Genomic DNA, 14815 nt, shown 5'->3' on the forward strand with positions numbered 1-14815 from the left:
TTCTCAGATGAAGAAATACAAATGACAAATATAGGAAAAAATGTTCAACATCACTGGTCATTTAAGAAATGCAAATTAAAACAACACTGAGATTCCATCTCACCCCAGAAATAGTGGCTATCATCAAGAAATCAACCAATAATAAATGCTGAAGGGGCTGTGGCAAAAAAGGAATCCTTCTCCACTGCTGGTAGGAATGTAGACTGGGGCAACCACTGTGGAAATCAGTGTGGAGATTCCTCAAAGAACTAGGATTAGAGGTCCCCTTCGACTCAGCTATTCCCTTTCTGGTATTTCTCCGGAAGAACTGAAAACATCATACCACAGTGATATACGTGCACCCATGTTTATAGCAGCACAATTTGTAATAGCTAAATCTTGGAAACAGTCCAAATGCCCATCAACCAAGGAATGTGTAGAAAAGATGTGGTATTTTTACACAAGGGAGCATTACTCAGCTATAAAGAAAGATAAACTTGAGGCTTTTATAGGTAAATAGATGCAACTAGAGACTAAATTCGTAAGTGAAACAAATCAGACCCACATATGCAATTATACTGTCTCCCTAGTCTAAGAAACTGAAAGAGTAAATAAAATCCAAAAGGTACAATAGATATTATGAAAAGGAAAGTAACTGCTCAAAAGAAAAGAACAACTGGGATGGGGGAAAGCAAAAAAGAAAGAAAGAAGAAAGGGAAAAATATATATATATATATATATACAAGATAGCTGAGATAACTGTACTACTAATTTCTACTGGTTTATTGAAAGGAACAATTAGCGCTTAATGTTTGATCAATTTTGCATGCCTATATCTGGTAATCTGAACAACTACTTTGAAGCTAACAATATGCAATACAACAACCACTGTTAACTTCCTATCGTCTTGTTTTAAAATTCTGTATCATTTTTATTGTTTTTAAATTATCTTTAAAATAAATAAATAGAGGCCACCTGTCCTAGAAATCTATCTCCCTATAGAAGACAAGCTTCTCTAAGACCAAATATATTTTCCCATTGACCTCAAAATTACTCCCTGAAGTTTTGTAGGTTTCCAGTATGTAGTGAGGAGGCCACAAACACAGTGTCCTGGAGGAGAAAGACCATGAGCTATTATACCGGGATCCTCAGGACACAGTGTTAGGACTCATCAGAGGGCACCTGGCACATGGTGTATACCTGGTAACTGTTTGTTAGGTGAGAGTTTCACATTTAGGAGAACAAAATGCTCTGATCCGGATTCTGCTTTACCTGCAGATGGTTTCCACTTCCATGCCAGAAAATCCGAATGCACTGTCTCCCTCCACGCAGATGACCCGCTGCCCGGGGCTTCTATCTTTAGCCACCAGAGCAGCTGCAATAGCAAATCCCAAACCGACTCCCATTGTTCCAAAAGTACCAGCATCAAGCCTGTTGGGGAACAGAGCTACAATAAAACTCTCTGGGTCATGTCACAGAGGGTAAGGTTGGCACACATCTTCCAGTCATATTTACAGTACAATGGTTTGTGGAAAAATAAAGACATTGTCTAAACTTTTTAGACTATAAAGAACTAATTCATTTATAAAGAACTAATTCATTAAGGGTTAGCAGCGTAGGAGGAAAAAGCCACTCATGATTATTTGGCGGGCTGTACACATATCCTTAGAACCCTGACTATATAATGATACCAAGGACATAACAAGCATAAAAGCTACAAAACTTCACCTAAGAATACACTGATGAAATATGTCCTTATACACTGAACGTGTAGAGTTCTTAAGTATTTTCTTAATCTACATTACTGTTGTTTCAAATTAAATACATAATGAGCTCTAATTTCTTTCTTGGAAGTCTTACCTGTGACGAGGAAGGTAGTTTTGAAGCACAGTGCGTCCAATGTCCATGGTATTTGCTCCTTCACTTACCACAAAACAGTCTTTGGGCAACTGTGCTTGAATGTGGTAGAATACTGTGTAATAATTCATGGGCAGAGACGTTTTGGAAGCTAATTCCTGAAAGAGCAGAGGAGAACAATGAAAATAACCCATGACAACAGCTACCATCAAGTTTATTTGGAAATAGCTAGGCAACAACTATAAGCCATAAGATTCTCAGATGGCTGTCCAACAGCTACTCTGGGAAACTAAATGCCCATGAACAATCCTGGACAACACGCTAAGAAAAATATGTCCCATAGTTCCACTTTGGACATATTCAAGTAAGCCTGAGACTACCCCCTTCCTGGAGATCCACGCTATACTTTATTTATTTATTTATTTTGGAACCTGGAATCGAACTCAGGACCTTGCGCTTGCCAGGCAGGTGTTTGTGCTGCTGAGCTATATCCCCGTCCCACATGCTATACTTCAGCATATTAAAGACTCTGAAAAGTCCTACAGTAAAGGAAGCTGGGTAACACTGGGCTAAATAAAATGAAACAATCTTATTTGAGTACTCTTAGAAAAATGATGCCTCAGAAAATGTGGAATTTTTATGCCAGAATTTTTCATCTGAAATATGGCCCTAAATTTAAAATTAAAATGTCAGGGTTACAGAAGACAGCTTGAAAACCTGGTCCTCTCCCAACACACTGAAGAGGGAAGGAAGTATGCTGCATTCACTACTCTGAAGAGTCCCTGAATGGAGGGAAAACAGCAAGGAAGATGCTTTCACAGCGCCACATGCTGGAGGCTGGCAGATGCAAGTCCCATCTGGCCCCAGCACTACCTCTTTGCCTGTGCTACTCTGCTCTACTGGGGTATCCCAGGTGGGTGAAGGTCCTCCTATACTCCTGTACCAAAGAAGCGGGGTAAGCTCCTTCCATCTTAAACTAAGGTGGCTCCTGGGAAAAAGAAAAGACTAGTCACGGTACACTTCAGAAAGGTGGCTCCTGGGAAAAAGAAAAGACTAGTCACGGTACACTTCAGAAAACAGAACCGAGGCCTGCAGTGGTGCTGTGCACCTACAATTCCAGCTACTTGAGTCATTCCAGTTACTGAACAGGATCAAAAGTTCAAGGCCAACCTGGATAAAACTTAGTAAGACCCTATCTCAAAATAAAAAATAAAAAGGACTGGGGATGTAACTCAGTAAAAAGCATCCATTGGTTTAACCCCCAGCACCTCAAAAAGAGAACGGAGACTGGCTCCTTTTTCTCTTTTGTAGTACTGATAACTGAACATAGTGCTGCGAGCAAGTTAGCCAAGCACTCCACCACTGAGCCATCTCTTCACCCCTACTCATTCCCACTCTTCTGCAATACTGGTGTTGAATCCAGGGCTTACACACTGAGCTGCATGCCAGCCCTTTTTACTTTCTTACCCTGAGACAGTCTTGCTAAGTCACTAACTTGCCCAGTTCAGGTTGGAACTCAAAATCCTCCTACCTCGGCCTCCCAGAGTTCTGGGATTATAGTCCTGTGCTACCACAACTGCCTTACTCCAGCCCTTTTCAAAAAATTGTATTGCAAGACAGGGCCTAAGTAGCCCAGGCTGGCCTCAAACCTGTGCTTTTCCTTCCTGAGCTTTCCACATAGCTGGGATTACAAGCAGGCATCACCACACGTGGCTCCTCAAACTGACTCGATAGGAGAAACAGTCACTGATTAAAATTGTAGTGTAAAACATAATCAGGCATAATTAATTGTCCTGTTATGCTTGATTTGAAAATGTAAATGTATTCCAAGCTTATTAATATATTAAGGAACAAAGTAAGCATAATAAATTTCATATTTGCTAACGTATGATTCCATCAGCAAAAAACACTAGGTTAACACAGAAAACTGTTCCAGATGAACCAAGGTACACAGGAATATACAAAATAGCAAAAACTCAGGAATAACCTATATCACAATCAAAGAGAAAGCGAGATCAACTGATTGATTGAGCAATCGATCTATCTCAACACTTTAAACAGAAGTCACCAAACCCTGCAGAAATGATTCATTTTAGTGACAGTAATGAGTAGTTCAGTGGTTTCAAAAACTGCTACAATTTCCAAAACCTTCATTATCAGACAAAGCCACAGTCCATCTGAGAAAGCCACAAAATAATCTCCAGCAGTGATACAAAAATTAAATGAAAAAGAAGACCGTCTATTGGGTCAAATTTCAATTTTGATGAAACAGCTATTTATCATACTCTCCTGCCTTAAAGGATCTGTAAAGGCTAAAAACCATACTCCAACATGTCCCAGGACTTGAAGTTAAAAAGATTAATTGTGATGTTCTATGCAACAAACTAAGGACAGTAAGCCACACCTACCCATATTGCCGTAACTCATAAGCTGTTAACTCTTCTGATAGCAAATTTAAAAACTTCTGGAGGTATTTTTCAAGGTAAAGTACCATATTTATTGTAGTACTTATTTTTCTTAATCATTTAACATGATTAAACCTTTTTACCACTTTTACCAGGCTCCTGTCTTATTTTTTAATAAAGTTCTTGAGTTCTGTACCTGAGTTCTTTTCCTGAGACCTGTAGTTTTGATTGCACAATTTTGCATAGCACAATGCGTTATAGCAGAACTTAAGTGACTCAGGAACCTCAAGTGTTCTTGAGGCTCAGTGGTTCCTACATTACCTTGGATGCAGCTTCATTGCTCTTCACTTTTTCCCTCAAAATTTTCCACCACTTGCTTTCTGGAGGATACTGCCATGGTGTTTTATCAAATCGTTCTAAAAGCTAAAAAAAATTTTTTCTTTTGAAAATAAACTTATATTACTATGAAAATCTCCTCCTAATAAACCTGACATTACTCATACTCTTTACTTTTCCTCTAGGCAGTAACAACAGAGACAATAAATGGGTAATCTGGTTAGCTTTTGTTTGGATCAGAATAGGTTTCCGCCAGATGTTGGGATTCCTATGTGAGATGTAAGTGTTAGCTCCTCCATATCGTACAGGCAGGGGTCCTTGTCTTTGACAGTAAGGAAAGAACACACCCCCACCATGGAACTTTTACAGAAGCCTAACAAATAGCAATAATGGCCATGACACAGACCCAATGCTCCTGAGTGAGTTTACATATGATGGGAAACTACCTAATTTTGTGTACTTATGATAACAAACATCCAAAATCAAGTGATAAATGTGACTATGCTCTACCTCTTGTCACAATTAGATGTGTAAATTTTGTACACAGAATAAGATGGACAAATCACAGATTACAGTTTAAAGAGTAAAGAGCTCTAAAACACCCTAGATTTTTCCTGTGTGTAAGCCATTTCTTGCTAAAAATTCAATGCCTTTGGAAGTTATATTGTAATTTTTTGATAGCTGGATTCTACCTAGTAAATCCCTGTTTTCTCACTGAATAACTTTGAATTTTCAAGTGCCTTTTAAAAGTGCTTTATTTACGTATGAGCTATGTACAGAACTTAGATTTACCAAGTTCCAATGTTATATTTAAGAGTAGTTTTCCAAAATGATCAAGACACGAAATGTGTATGTACTAATGCACCAAGATGATTACAATTATTACCTATCACAAACATATACTAAAAATAAAGAGTAGTTTTCCATCATAAACTTTGCTTAGAATAGATATTACCAGAGAAATATTTTCAACAACTGATTATTCCTTGAAGATCAATCCACATAAACTAAAACCCAGGCAAGTTCTTACCTGTTTAGTAACAGCATTTATATCTCCTAGCAAAGTCACAGCAGGCTTTACATTATTTCCCAGTTCTTCTGCACAGATATCAATCTAAAAGAGAGAAAAGGCTGAAGAACAAGCCATATTTACTCTTTTTTTATGTTTTTTTTTGTTTTGTTTTGTTTTTTTTCCTCCGATACCGGGAACCGAACTCACGACCTTGCGCTTGCCAGGCAGGCGCTTTGCCTCTGAGCTAAATCCCCAGCCCCCATATTTACTCTTAAAATCTTTAGTCAGTTAGAGTTGAATCAATGAACTGTGTATATATAACATAATAAAAAAGATTTGACAGTCAAGAAGTTCTTTACTAAAAATAAAAATCTATAGAACTATGAATACTAAGGCTAGTGTAGAGAATCTTACTATTGTCCCTCAATTAAAATTTACTCTATGGAATTTTGGTATTATATCACTACACTGTCAGGAATGCACATGACCTGATCAATTACAGTCCTGAATCTGACTAATAATAAGGTTCTACTAAATTACATTTGTAATTCCTATGGAAAATAGGGGCTCTCAAATTTGAGCATTCATCAGTCACCAAGTGCGCTTGTTAAACTCATATAATGGAGGTGTTTCACTCAGAAATAGAATTTCCAAATTTCTCAGGTGATGCTGGTGCAGGTAACCCAAGGACCTTACCTTAAGGAAAACTCCAAGGGCATGGCATGGTTAATTCCCCAGGTACTCAGAAGTTCCATGCATGGTTTCTTCAAGGAATAATAATTTACCCCCCCTACGGGGGATGCACTTTGTCAATAATCAAAAAGAGCAATCAGAGATGGCAGCGTCTTCCAGGTACAACCCACAGTGTTGCTTGTGTTTTTTAGTTCTCAATGGCTCCGTGTGGGAAAGGAGCTAACAGAAGTTGACTCCTTAGGAAGTTAGCCTGGGAGTAGACAGCAACTGCAGGGGAGTCACCAAACATCAATGGGACGGGGCCAATCTGCACAGGGTAACAGGGTTGCATGTAGGTATGCACTTCCCACCTATAGGTAGGTGCCTAGAGGTAGGCAGTTTCCACAGTATGGAAAATACCTTTACAAAGAAGGTCATAATGATACAAGAGTCATTTCAAAAAGTCAGAATATTTTCCTGTTACTCTGTTTGATGACACACAGGTGAAAGGAGACTTAAAGTTTAGAGATTTCCAAGTAACAGTGAAGGGCCGTGGATATATAGCTCATTGGCCTAAGCACCTGCCTGGCAAGCGTAAAGTCCTGAGTTTGATTCCCGGAACCAAAAAAAAAAAACAAAACAACAACAACAACAAAAAAAAAAACCAACTAAGGTGAAAGAAAGTTTTAGTATTAAAAGAAAAACTCCATAACAATGCTGAATATTTCATTCTAATCTACCATCCTACTTAAACTTCTTTTCTGTACTTTTAACTATACACGAACTGTGAAGAAGAAACGACTTATGTTTTTAGACTAAGCAAAACTTGATTTTGAAAGGTTTTCTGGTTAGATGTAAAGTGGCACATTATGGTTTTTTTTGCACCAGGAATCGAACTCAGGACTTTGCGCCTGCCAGGCAGGCATTTGTGCCACTAAGCTATATTCCCAGCCCACATTATGTTTTCTAGGCTTGAAAAGTCAATTTACTTTGTGATTCCTAAAATTATATTAGACAACTTATAAAACCTATTACTGTAAAAAAGAGAAAAACTTCTTTACAAAAGCCAAGAAGAAAGCAGAGTTAATAATAATTAAGGAGGAAAACACTGAGTCACAGATAGTGGTGATTTGAAATCTCTCCTCAGTACCTGGATAAACTTCACACCTGGCTGGTATCTTGGAGGCAGTCCAAAATGTAAAATCCAATTTAGTCTGGCACCAAATAAGACAATCACATCAGCAAACTGCAAAGCCCTATTGAAAAAAAAACAACTGATGTAACATAAAAGTATATGTAAAATATTCAAATATTTTACTATCCTAAAATTGATTTTGCAAGTATTTAAGTCAAATTTGTAGCTTATATTGTACTTGTGAATTAGCTTCTGGGTAAATATGAGCTTTCAAAACTAAAATAATTTATAAAACCGTTCTATTTAAATAGTAATCAAAAAGATGAAGTAGAATAAATATTATAAATTGTATATATACTCTATTCATTTATTATGTTTTATCATTAGAAAAATTAACATGTCTATTGTAGATAATCTAAAAAAAGTATAAAGAAAAAGTTAAAACAACCTCAAAGACTGTCAGTTTATAAACTAATATCCTGGCATATTTCCACCTAGTCTTTTTTCCTATTCAAGTACATTTTACATAACTGAGCCTATTTATATGGTATAACAGGGGCTGGGGATTTAGCTCAGCGGCACAGCGCCTGCCTGGCAAGCACAAGGTCGTGAGTTCAATTCCTGGTACCGGAAGAAAAACAAACAAACAAAAAAAACCCAAACAAATATATGGTATAACACTATGTCATGTGCTTTTGCTATCATAAACGATTTAACATTTAAATTCTTAGAAAAATGTTGAAGGTTATATATTTTGCTGACTGTATATGCTAGAATTTATTTAAAGCTTTTTTCCAATTGCTAGATATTTCACTGGTTTATACTTTATGCTTGAATCTTTTCTTTCCTTCTCTTTTTTCTTACAATGCTGGGGATGAACCCAGGATCTTTTTCATGCTAGGAAAGCACTCAATCAGAGCCACGCCTCCAGCCCCCTGCTTGAATTTTTTTTAAAGATAAAAAAACTAACAAAACAATGAAGATAAAACAACACAAGAACAACAAAAATAATGTATGATCTCAAAACAAAATGACAGGAATTAACAATGGTTGCCACACCACATACTGTTATCTTCAACAAAGCTGCTCAGAACATTAGACATAAGAATGTAAGACTGATCAAACAATCAAAGACAGTAACAAGTAATATAAAAAAACACATTGGAAATGATGCAGAGCTTCCCCATACAAGTTGGTAAGAGTTCAGCAATGATTCTTATATTGCATGTTGTTGTTTTCAGATCAGTCATTCTCATTACCAGATTTAAACGTGCAACATTGGTCAAGAAAAAAAATTTTAAGCACTGACTGTTCCTTTCAATAAACCACAGACATCAGCAATACACCTATCCCAGCTATCCTTGTATACACATATAAATTTTGTTTTTCATTTTAAAGAGAAAAGGAAAAAAACCAACATAACAAAAATAAATACATAAACAAAACAGCATAGAGAACAATAAAAATGACACAGAATTTCAAAACATGGTGATATAACAACCATTGTTAATATCCTGCCTGAATCTTCATGCACACTTCACACTGATTCCTAGGGTTTTTTTAAGGCTTTTTTTTTTCTTTAAGAGTATTAATTCATATAACTAAACTGCTTTCCAAATTATTATACCAAGTTAATTCCACCCCTCCCTTCCTTCCTTTCTCTTGTAGTACTAGGATTGAACCTGGAGGTGTTCTACTACTGAGCTATATCCCCCAATTTTCTTTTTTTGAGATAGGCTATCGCTAAGTTGCCCAGGTTAGTCTTGAACTTGGGATCCTTCTGCCTCAGCCTTCCAGTAGCTGGGGTTAGCACTGTGCCTGGCCCAAATGTATTTCTAATAGTTGTTAAAATATATATTAAAACTTCTAATACAATTTTTAATCTTTTAGTAGTTTTTACCTTAATGTACACACTAGTATTAACATAATCACCTTGCCTTCTTTTTGCTTACCTCATGTATCTTTGCCAAGTCTTATTTTTCAATTACATGATTTTGTTTCAGATGTGGCTGTTTTAACACATACAGTTATTATTAATCCAATATGAATGTGTGCCTTTTTCCAGGAGCGTTTATTATCGTAAGTGCTTCCAGATTTTGGTTTTTACTTTCATTCTGCTGCATCTTTGACTGACTCCCTCTTTCCCTATCTTTTGCCAAAAGGATCTGTTTTTATTTCTTTTGTCTTCTTGAGCAATAAATACAAGTCTTCACAAAAATTTAGTTATCAATTCAAGTATATACTCCAAACCAAAAAGTATCTCTATTATATACCGCATCAGGCCTTGGAGACCCAATTTTACAAACAGATAAAAACTGCAAGTGGCAGTTTTTTGATATTTTAAGACCCTTTAAATTATTATTATTATTATTATTATTATTATTGTACTGGGAATTGAACTCAGGACCTTACACTTGTCAGGCAAGTGCTGTGCCACTGAGCTATAGCCCCAGCCCCTCTTTAATTTTTTTTTAATTTTAAAAATAAAAGGAGGAAAACATTAACAGACAGACAACCTTTTACAAAATAGCAAAAGAACAGTATAGACAATACAGAGTTACAAACAAAGTGGTAGGAAACTAACAATGCTTCTTTATTACATATTGATATCCTCAAAGTGTTTTCTCATGAAAACAGATAGAGACATTCAATATTGATCAATCAAGGACTCATTAACAGTTTCTTTCAGCAAAGAAATAGAAGACAGTAGATCAACTATGTTAACTATCCTGCATATACATACATACAAAACTTCTCCTTCTTTTCCTTCTCTTTTTCCACATCCCAGTTGCCCTTTACCCTTGAGTGTTTTCCTATCATTTCACAATGTCTATCATACCTCTGAGTTTAAATTAACTCTTTCAGGTTTTACACTAGGTGAGACAATGTGCTGCTTGCACATGCAGGTCTGATTTATTTCACTTATGAGTATGGTCTCTAGTTGTGACCATTTACCTATAAAAGCCTCGAGTTTATCTTTCTTTATAGCTGAGTAATATTCCATTATATAAAAGTACCACAATTTTCTTATCCAGTCCTGGGTGGATGGACATTTGGGTTGCTTCCATAATTTAGCAATTACAAATTGTGCTGCTATGAACATAGGTGCACATATATCGCTGTGATATGATGTTTTTAGATCTTCTGGGAAAATACCCAGGAGCCCAGTCCCTCTTTAAATTACTGATTCAATTATTTACTGCACTGCAATCTTTATTACCCTACTGATGTAATTAATATAATTCTAAAATTTGGCTAGGATGTAGATAAATTAAAGCTCTATTTGCAGAACTGCATGTGGCAAAAACTCTAAGAGAAACCCTATCTTCTTGGCCAGAGGATCAGGAAGAGAGGCTCCACTCCAAGTTGGAGATTATAGGGTAAGAAGTTCAGGTACCGTTTCTTCTTCTCTCTCCTAGCCCTGCTCTAAAGGTAGCCCTGCTTCAGAGCGGCATTGTGATGGCTCCCCAGCAGCTAATATTAGAGGAGATATGTCATCTTTCAGGCAAAAGAAACAGGAAATAGAGGCCTCTGTCATCTCAGCCATATGGAAGTCATCTGCTTTTTCTTCTTCAGCTTTCCCTGCTGTGGCAGCCTCAGTTGTAGGGTACAATAAAGCAGAAAAAGCCATGAAAAGGGGCTCCCAGAATTAAACAGTGAAGCTAGGGAGCCAGAGAAACCCTAAAGAAGAGAGAAAAGACATCCCCAGTTCTGGATATGAGCCAGCATGGGTCTGGGCTTATCCTCAAATCAAGCATACGCAGACAGACCCAAAGCAGCAAAGGAATGTCTCTGAAGCTAATCTGACCCTAGAGCAGCTGCCTGTAATGACAGAGAACTTTTGGTCTGAGCCTAACCCAACCAAACGTAATTGACTGCTTGTAAAACAAATAAATGACCCTGACTATTATAACATAGTATTAAAATATTAAGGATATAATCCAAAATTATGCCAGGCACAAGAATGGTAGTATATGCCTATAATCCCACTACTCAAGAAACTGAGACAGGAGATCACAACTTCAAGGCCAGGCTGGACAAATTAGCAAGATCCTGTCTTAAAGATAAAAATGGGATTCGGGATATAGCTCAGTGGTAGAGCATCCCTGGGTTCAATCCCCAGTATTCGGGGAAAGAAAAACGCTCCAAAGTTACTTAGTACAGAAAAATGTGACTAATTCTCAAAGGAAAAAAATAGGTGCTAATCTGAAATGTTCCATGTGTTAGAATGTCAAAATAAAAACTTTAAAGCAGCTTTTATAACTATGCTTCATAAGGGAAAGAAAACTATTCTTAAAATAAAAGTAAAGGGAGAAGTTTTCAAACAGAAAATTTAAGAGACAAAAGGATTGAAAAGGAATGGACAGATATTCAGGGATCTGTGGACAATGTCAAAATATGTAATATCTGTACCATTAGAGTTCTAGGAGGACGAGAACAAGATCGGTGTAGAAAAATTTTTAAAGAAATAATGGTAAATACCTTTCCAAATTTAGACAAAGAAATAAATGTACAGATTCGGAAAACTAAGAATTCCAAAAGGATAAACCAAAAGCAAACTATATCCAAATACCTCATAATAACCTGCTAAAAGCCAAAGATAAAGAAAAAGATTAAAAGTAATCAGAGAAAAACAACATATTAAACATGTGAGATCAATGATTCAAATGACTACAAATTTCTCATCTAAAACCATGAAGGCCAAAAGAAAGTCCCTAGTATCTCTAAATTGCTAAAAAGTAAAAACGAACAAACAGATGGGCTTAGAATTACACCATTCTTTTTTTTCTTCTGTCTAGATTCAGTCAGGAAAGTCACAAAATAAATGTAGCCTAAAATCCTCCAGGCGACTATGTTTAAAATCTGGAACACTACGCACCTGGATCTGGCTGCACCTACACAGTTTAGATGGTTGTCAGGGACAACACCCTTGCCCATAGGAGTGGACAAAAACGGCAATTTACATCGCTCCACCAATTTCCTGATACTCTCCTCTGCACGGGCATAAGCAGCACCTATAAGAAATGCAAATGTATTGAACAAGTCAGTCAAGCTTGGCACTAGGGCCCTAAAAATAAGTTCATATGAAATTGCTCTTTGATCTCACCTACTCTCCCTTCTGCTTATATAGGAGCTTCAACACAAAATAAATGGTGACTATGGATTTTATAATTGGTATTTAAATATGTTTAAGAAAGCAGTAATTCTAATTTGCCCTCAATCATATTCTCAATTATTGTGAACTAGGTCTACCCCTAAACCATATTTACATTTTGCACCTCTTTCTGTTGTCACTTACCTTCTACACTATGGGGTTGCTAAAGTACTACCCACAGTTCCTTGAACATACTATCTTTACTAGGAGGCCTAAGTAGGCAGGGAAGAACTTGGCCCTGAGAGAGAAGGGTTCCTTCCACCTTCGTACATTGCTATCCATCGCCAGCTAAACCTGCTCTGCATTGGAGTCCATTAGTCTAGGGGGCATCCGTTTCTAAAGCCACAGATCTTTGAATAGGTTCTACAATTCTGTGATACCTCCATGGGTACCCTCCCTCAGTGTTTTCTATAATCCCTGTCTCATCAAAGCCTCATCAAATGTTTGTTAAAGAATGAAAACTAGCATCCACTAAGTGGTTTCCCCATATGTCGCTATTTAATATACCCTCTTAAAGTAGTTAATATTCCTATTTGCCAGGGAGGTATTCAGATTCAAAGCAGTTGTTTGCCAAAGTCACAAAGTGAATATATCACATCATGTAGTCAATTTAGCTCTGATCTAAAGTTTTTTCTGTTGTTGACCATATTTAAAAAACTATTCTTCATTGTATGTCGTTAGTTCCTAAGTAATTGATAACTGGATTAGTATGGTCAGAGGTGATCCCAACAGTCTCAGTTCTAAAACACAAAATGCATACAGTAATAAATTGCTGACAAGAATAAACAACTGATACAAGACCTCAGGAGAAAGTAATCTGAAGTTATCTCTTAACTTAGTTAATACACTTTCTGGGGGTCCACTTTAAATCCTAAATATAGATAAAGGTTGGCACACAAACATATTTGTCATAGCTACTATAAACAAACAAATACTATTTGCTAGTAAAGTGTTAATGTGTTCTTAAATCTACATTAAAAATTCTACTTAGGAAGCAATCTTAAAAGTGATGAAAAAATATTATAATATTAAATAACTAAGGTAGAATATTAAACTGTCTGCAAAGTATGATCACAGTAGAAAATATGCATGAGAAAAGGAACAGAAAAATATTAAATATTAAAAATAGTTTCTTTATTTGAAGAGATTTCTTCTTTCTACTTCCCTACATTTTCTAATTTAGGGGGAGGTATTGGAGATGGAACTGAGGGCCTTTACAGAGAGATATTTCCAGCCCTTCCTTTTTTATTTTTGAGAAAGGGTCTTACTAAGTCACTAAGTTGCCCCAACTGGGCTCGAACTTGTGATTCTCCTGCCTCATTCTGCCTCACCTCCTTTTGAAAATTTAAGTCTCAAAAGTAGGAGGTATTTCCTTAAAAGAGTAAGAACTCTGGGCCTCTAAGGATAATTCTATAATTTGAAAATTAACAAAATAAAATGGATGAAGAATATTCTCAATTCAATTTCAAACATTAGAGCAGATAATAATGAAAACAATTTCTAAAACGTATCAACGTTCTTTCAAAAGCCAGGAAGACTTGAGAGTTCTACTCTGTCCTACCTTTCCCGATGACAAGAAGGGGCTGTTTGGCACTCCTAATAACAGACGCTGCCAGACAAACAGCAGAGGGTTCCGCCATGCTAACAGGAGGTGGCATGCAGCACTCTTTGTACCTAGAAACAAGGATCTCTGTTAATTAAAAAAATTAACTCTAAAATATTTTACTGCAACCAGGTGTGGTGGCGCACGCCTGTAATCCCAGCACTCGGGAGGCTGAGGCAGGAGGATTGCTGAGAGTTCGAGACCAGCCCGGGCTACAAAGTGAGCTCAAGGCCAGCCTGAACTGCATAGAGAGACCCTGTCTCAAAAAAGACCAAAACTAAATAAAAAATAAAAAAAATAAAAATTTTTACTGTGAAAATGTCAAATATACAAACAGGTAGGAAAAAAATAGTACAATAAACTGCACTCAACATGTAGATTCAACTACTAATGCCATTTTACATTTATTTTACATGCATGCATGCACACACGAATGCACACACACACGTAACTTTTCTCCTAGAACATTTTAAGTCAATTAGCGACATCAAGCCATTTTATCCTTAAAAATGCCCCGAAGCAGCTCTAACACATACAGAACTCTTATACAACCACAATACACTGATCTCATCTAGTAAATTAACAGTTCTTCCCTATTATTATCTAATAGCCAGTTAAATGTGCAAGTCATTGAATGGAAATTTGAGTGAATTTTTTTTTA

At 36.7% G+C, this 14815-nt stretch overlaps 1 protein-coding gene across 1 annotated transcript in view; it reads right to left on the reverse strand.

The window, feature by feature from the left end:
* Positions 1-14815, reverse strand: part of Hacl1 (2-hydroxyacyl-CoA lyase 1) — a gene marked incomplete at its 3' end in the record, with an annotated part of 40487 nt that overhangs the window by 10290 nt on the left and 15382 nt on the right. The window contains 7 exon segments of the mRNA XM_005387308.2: positions 1252-1410; positions 1840-1994; positions 4563-4664; positions 5608-5691; positions 7412-7517; positions 12276-12411; positions 14113-14225. Coding sequence (XP_005387365.2) covers positions 1252-1410; positions 1840-1994; positions 4563-4664; positions 5608-5691; positions 7412-7517; positions 12276-12411; positions 14113-14225 — 855 coding nt within the window.

This window comes from Chinchilla lanigera, unplaced genomic scaffold, assembly GCF_000276665.1.
Source record: "Chinchilla lanigera isolate Chin_1 unplaced genomic scaffold, ChiLan1.0 scaffold00029, whole genome shotgun sequence".
In the NCBI taxonomy this organism is placed as follows: domain Eukaryota; kingdom Metazoa; phylum Chordata; class Mammalia; order Rodentia; family Chinchillidae; genus Chinchilla; species Chinchilla lanigera.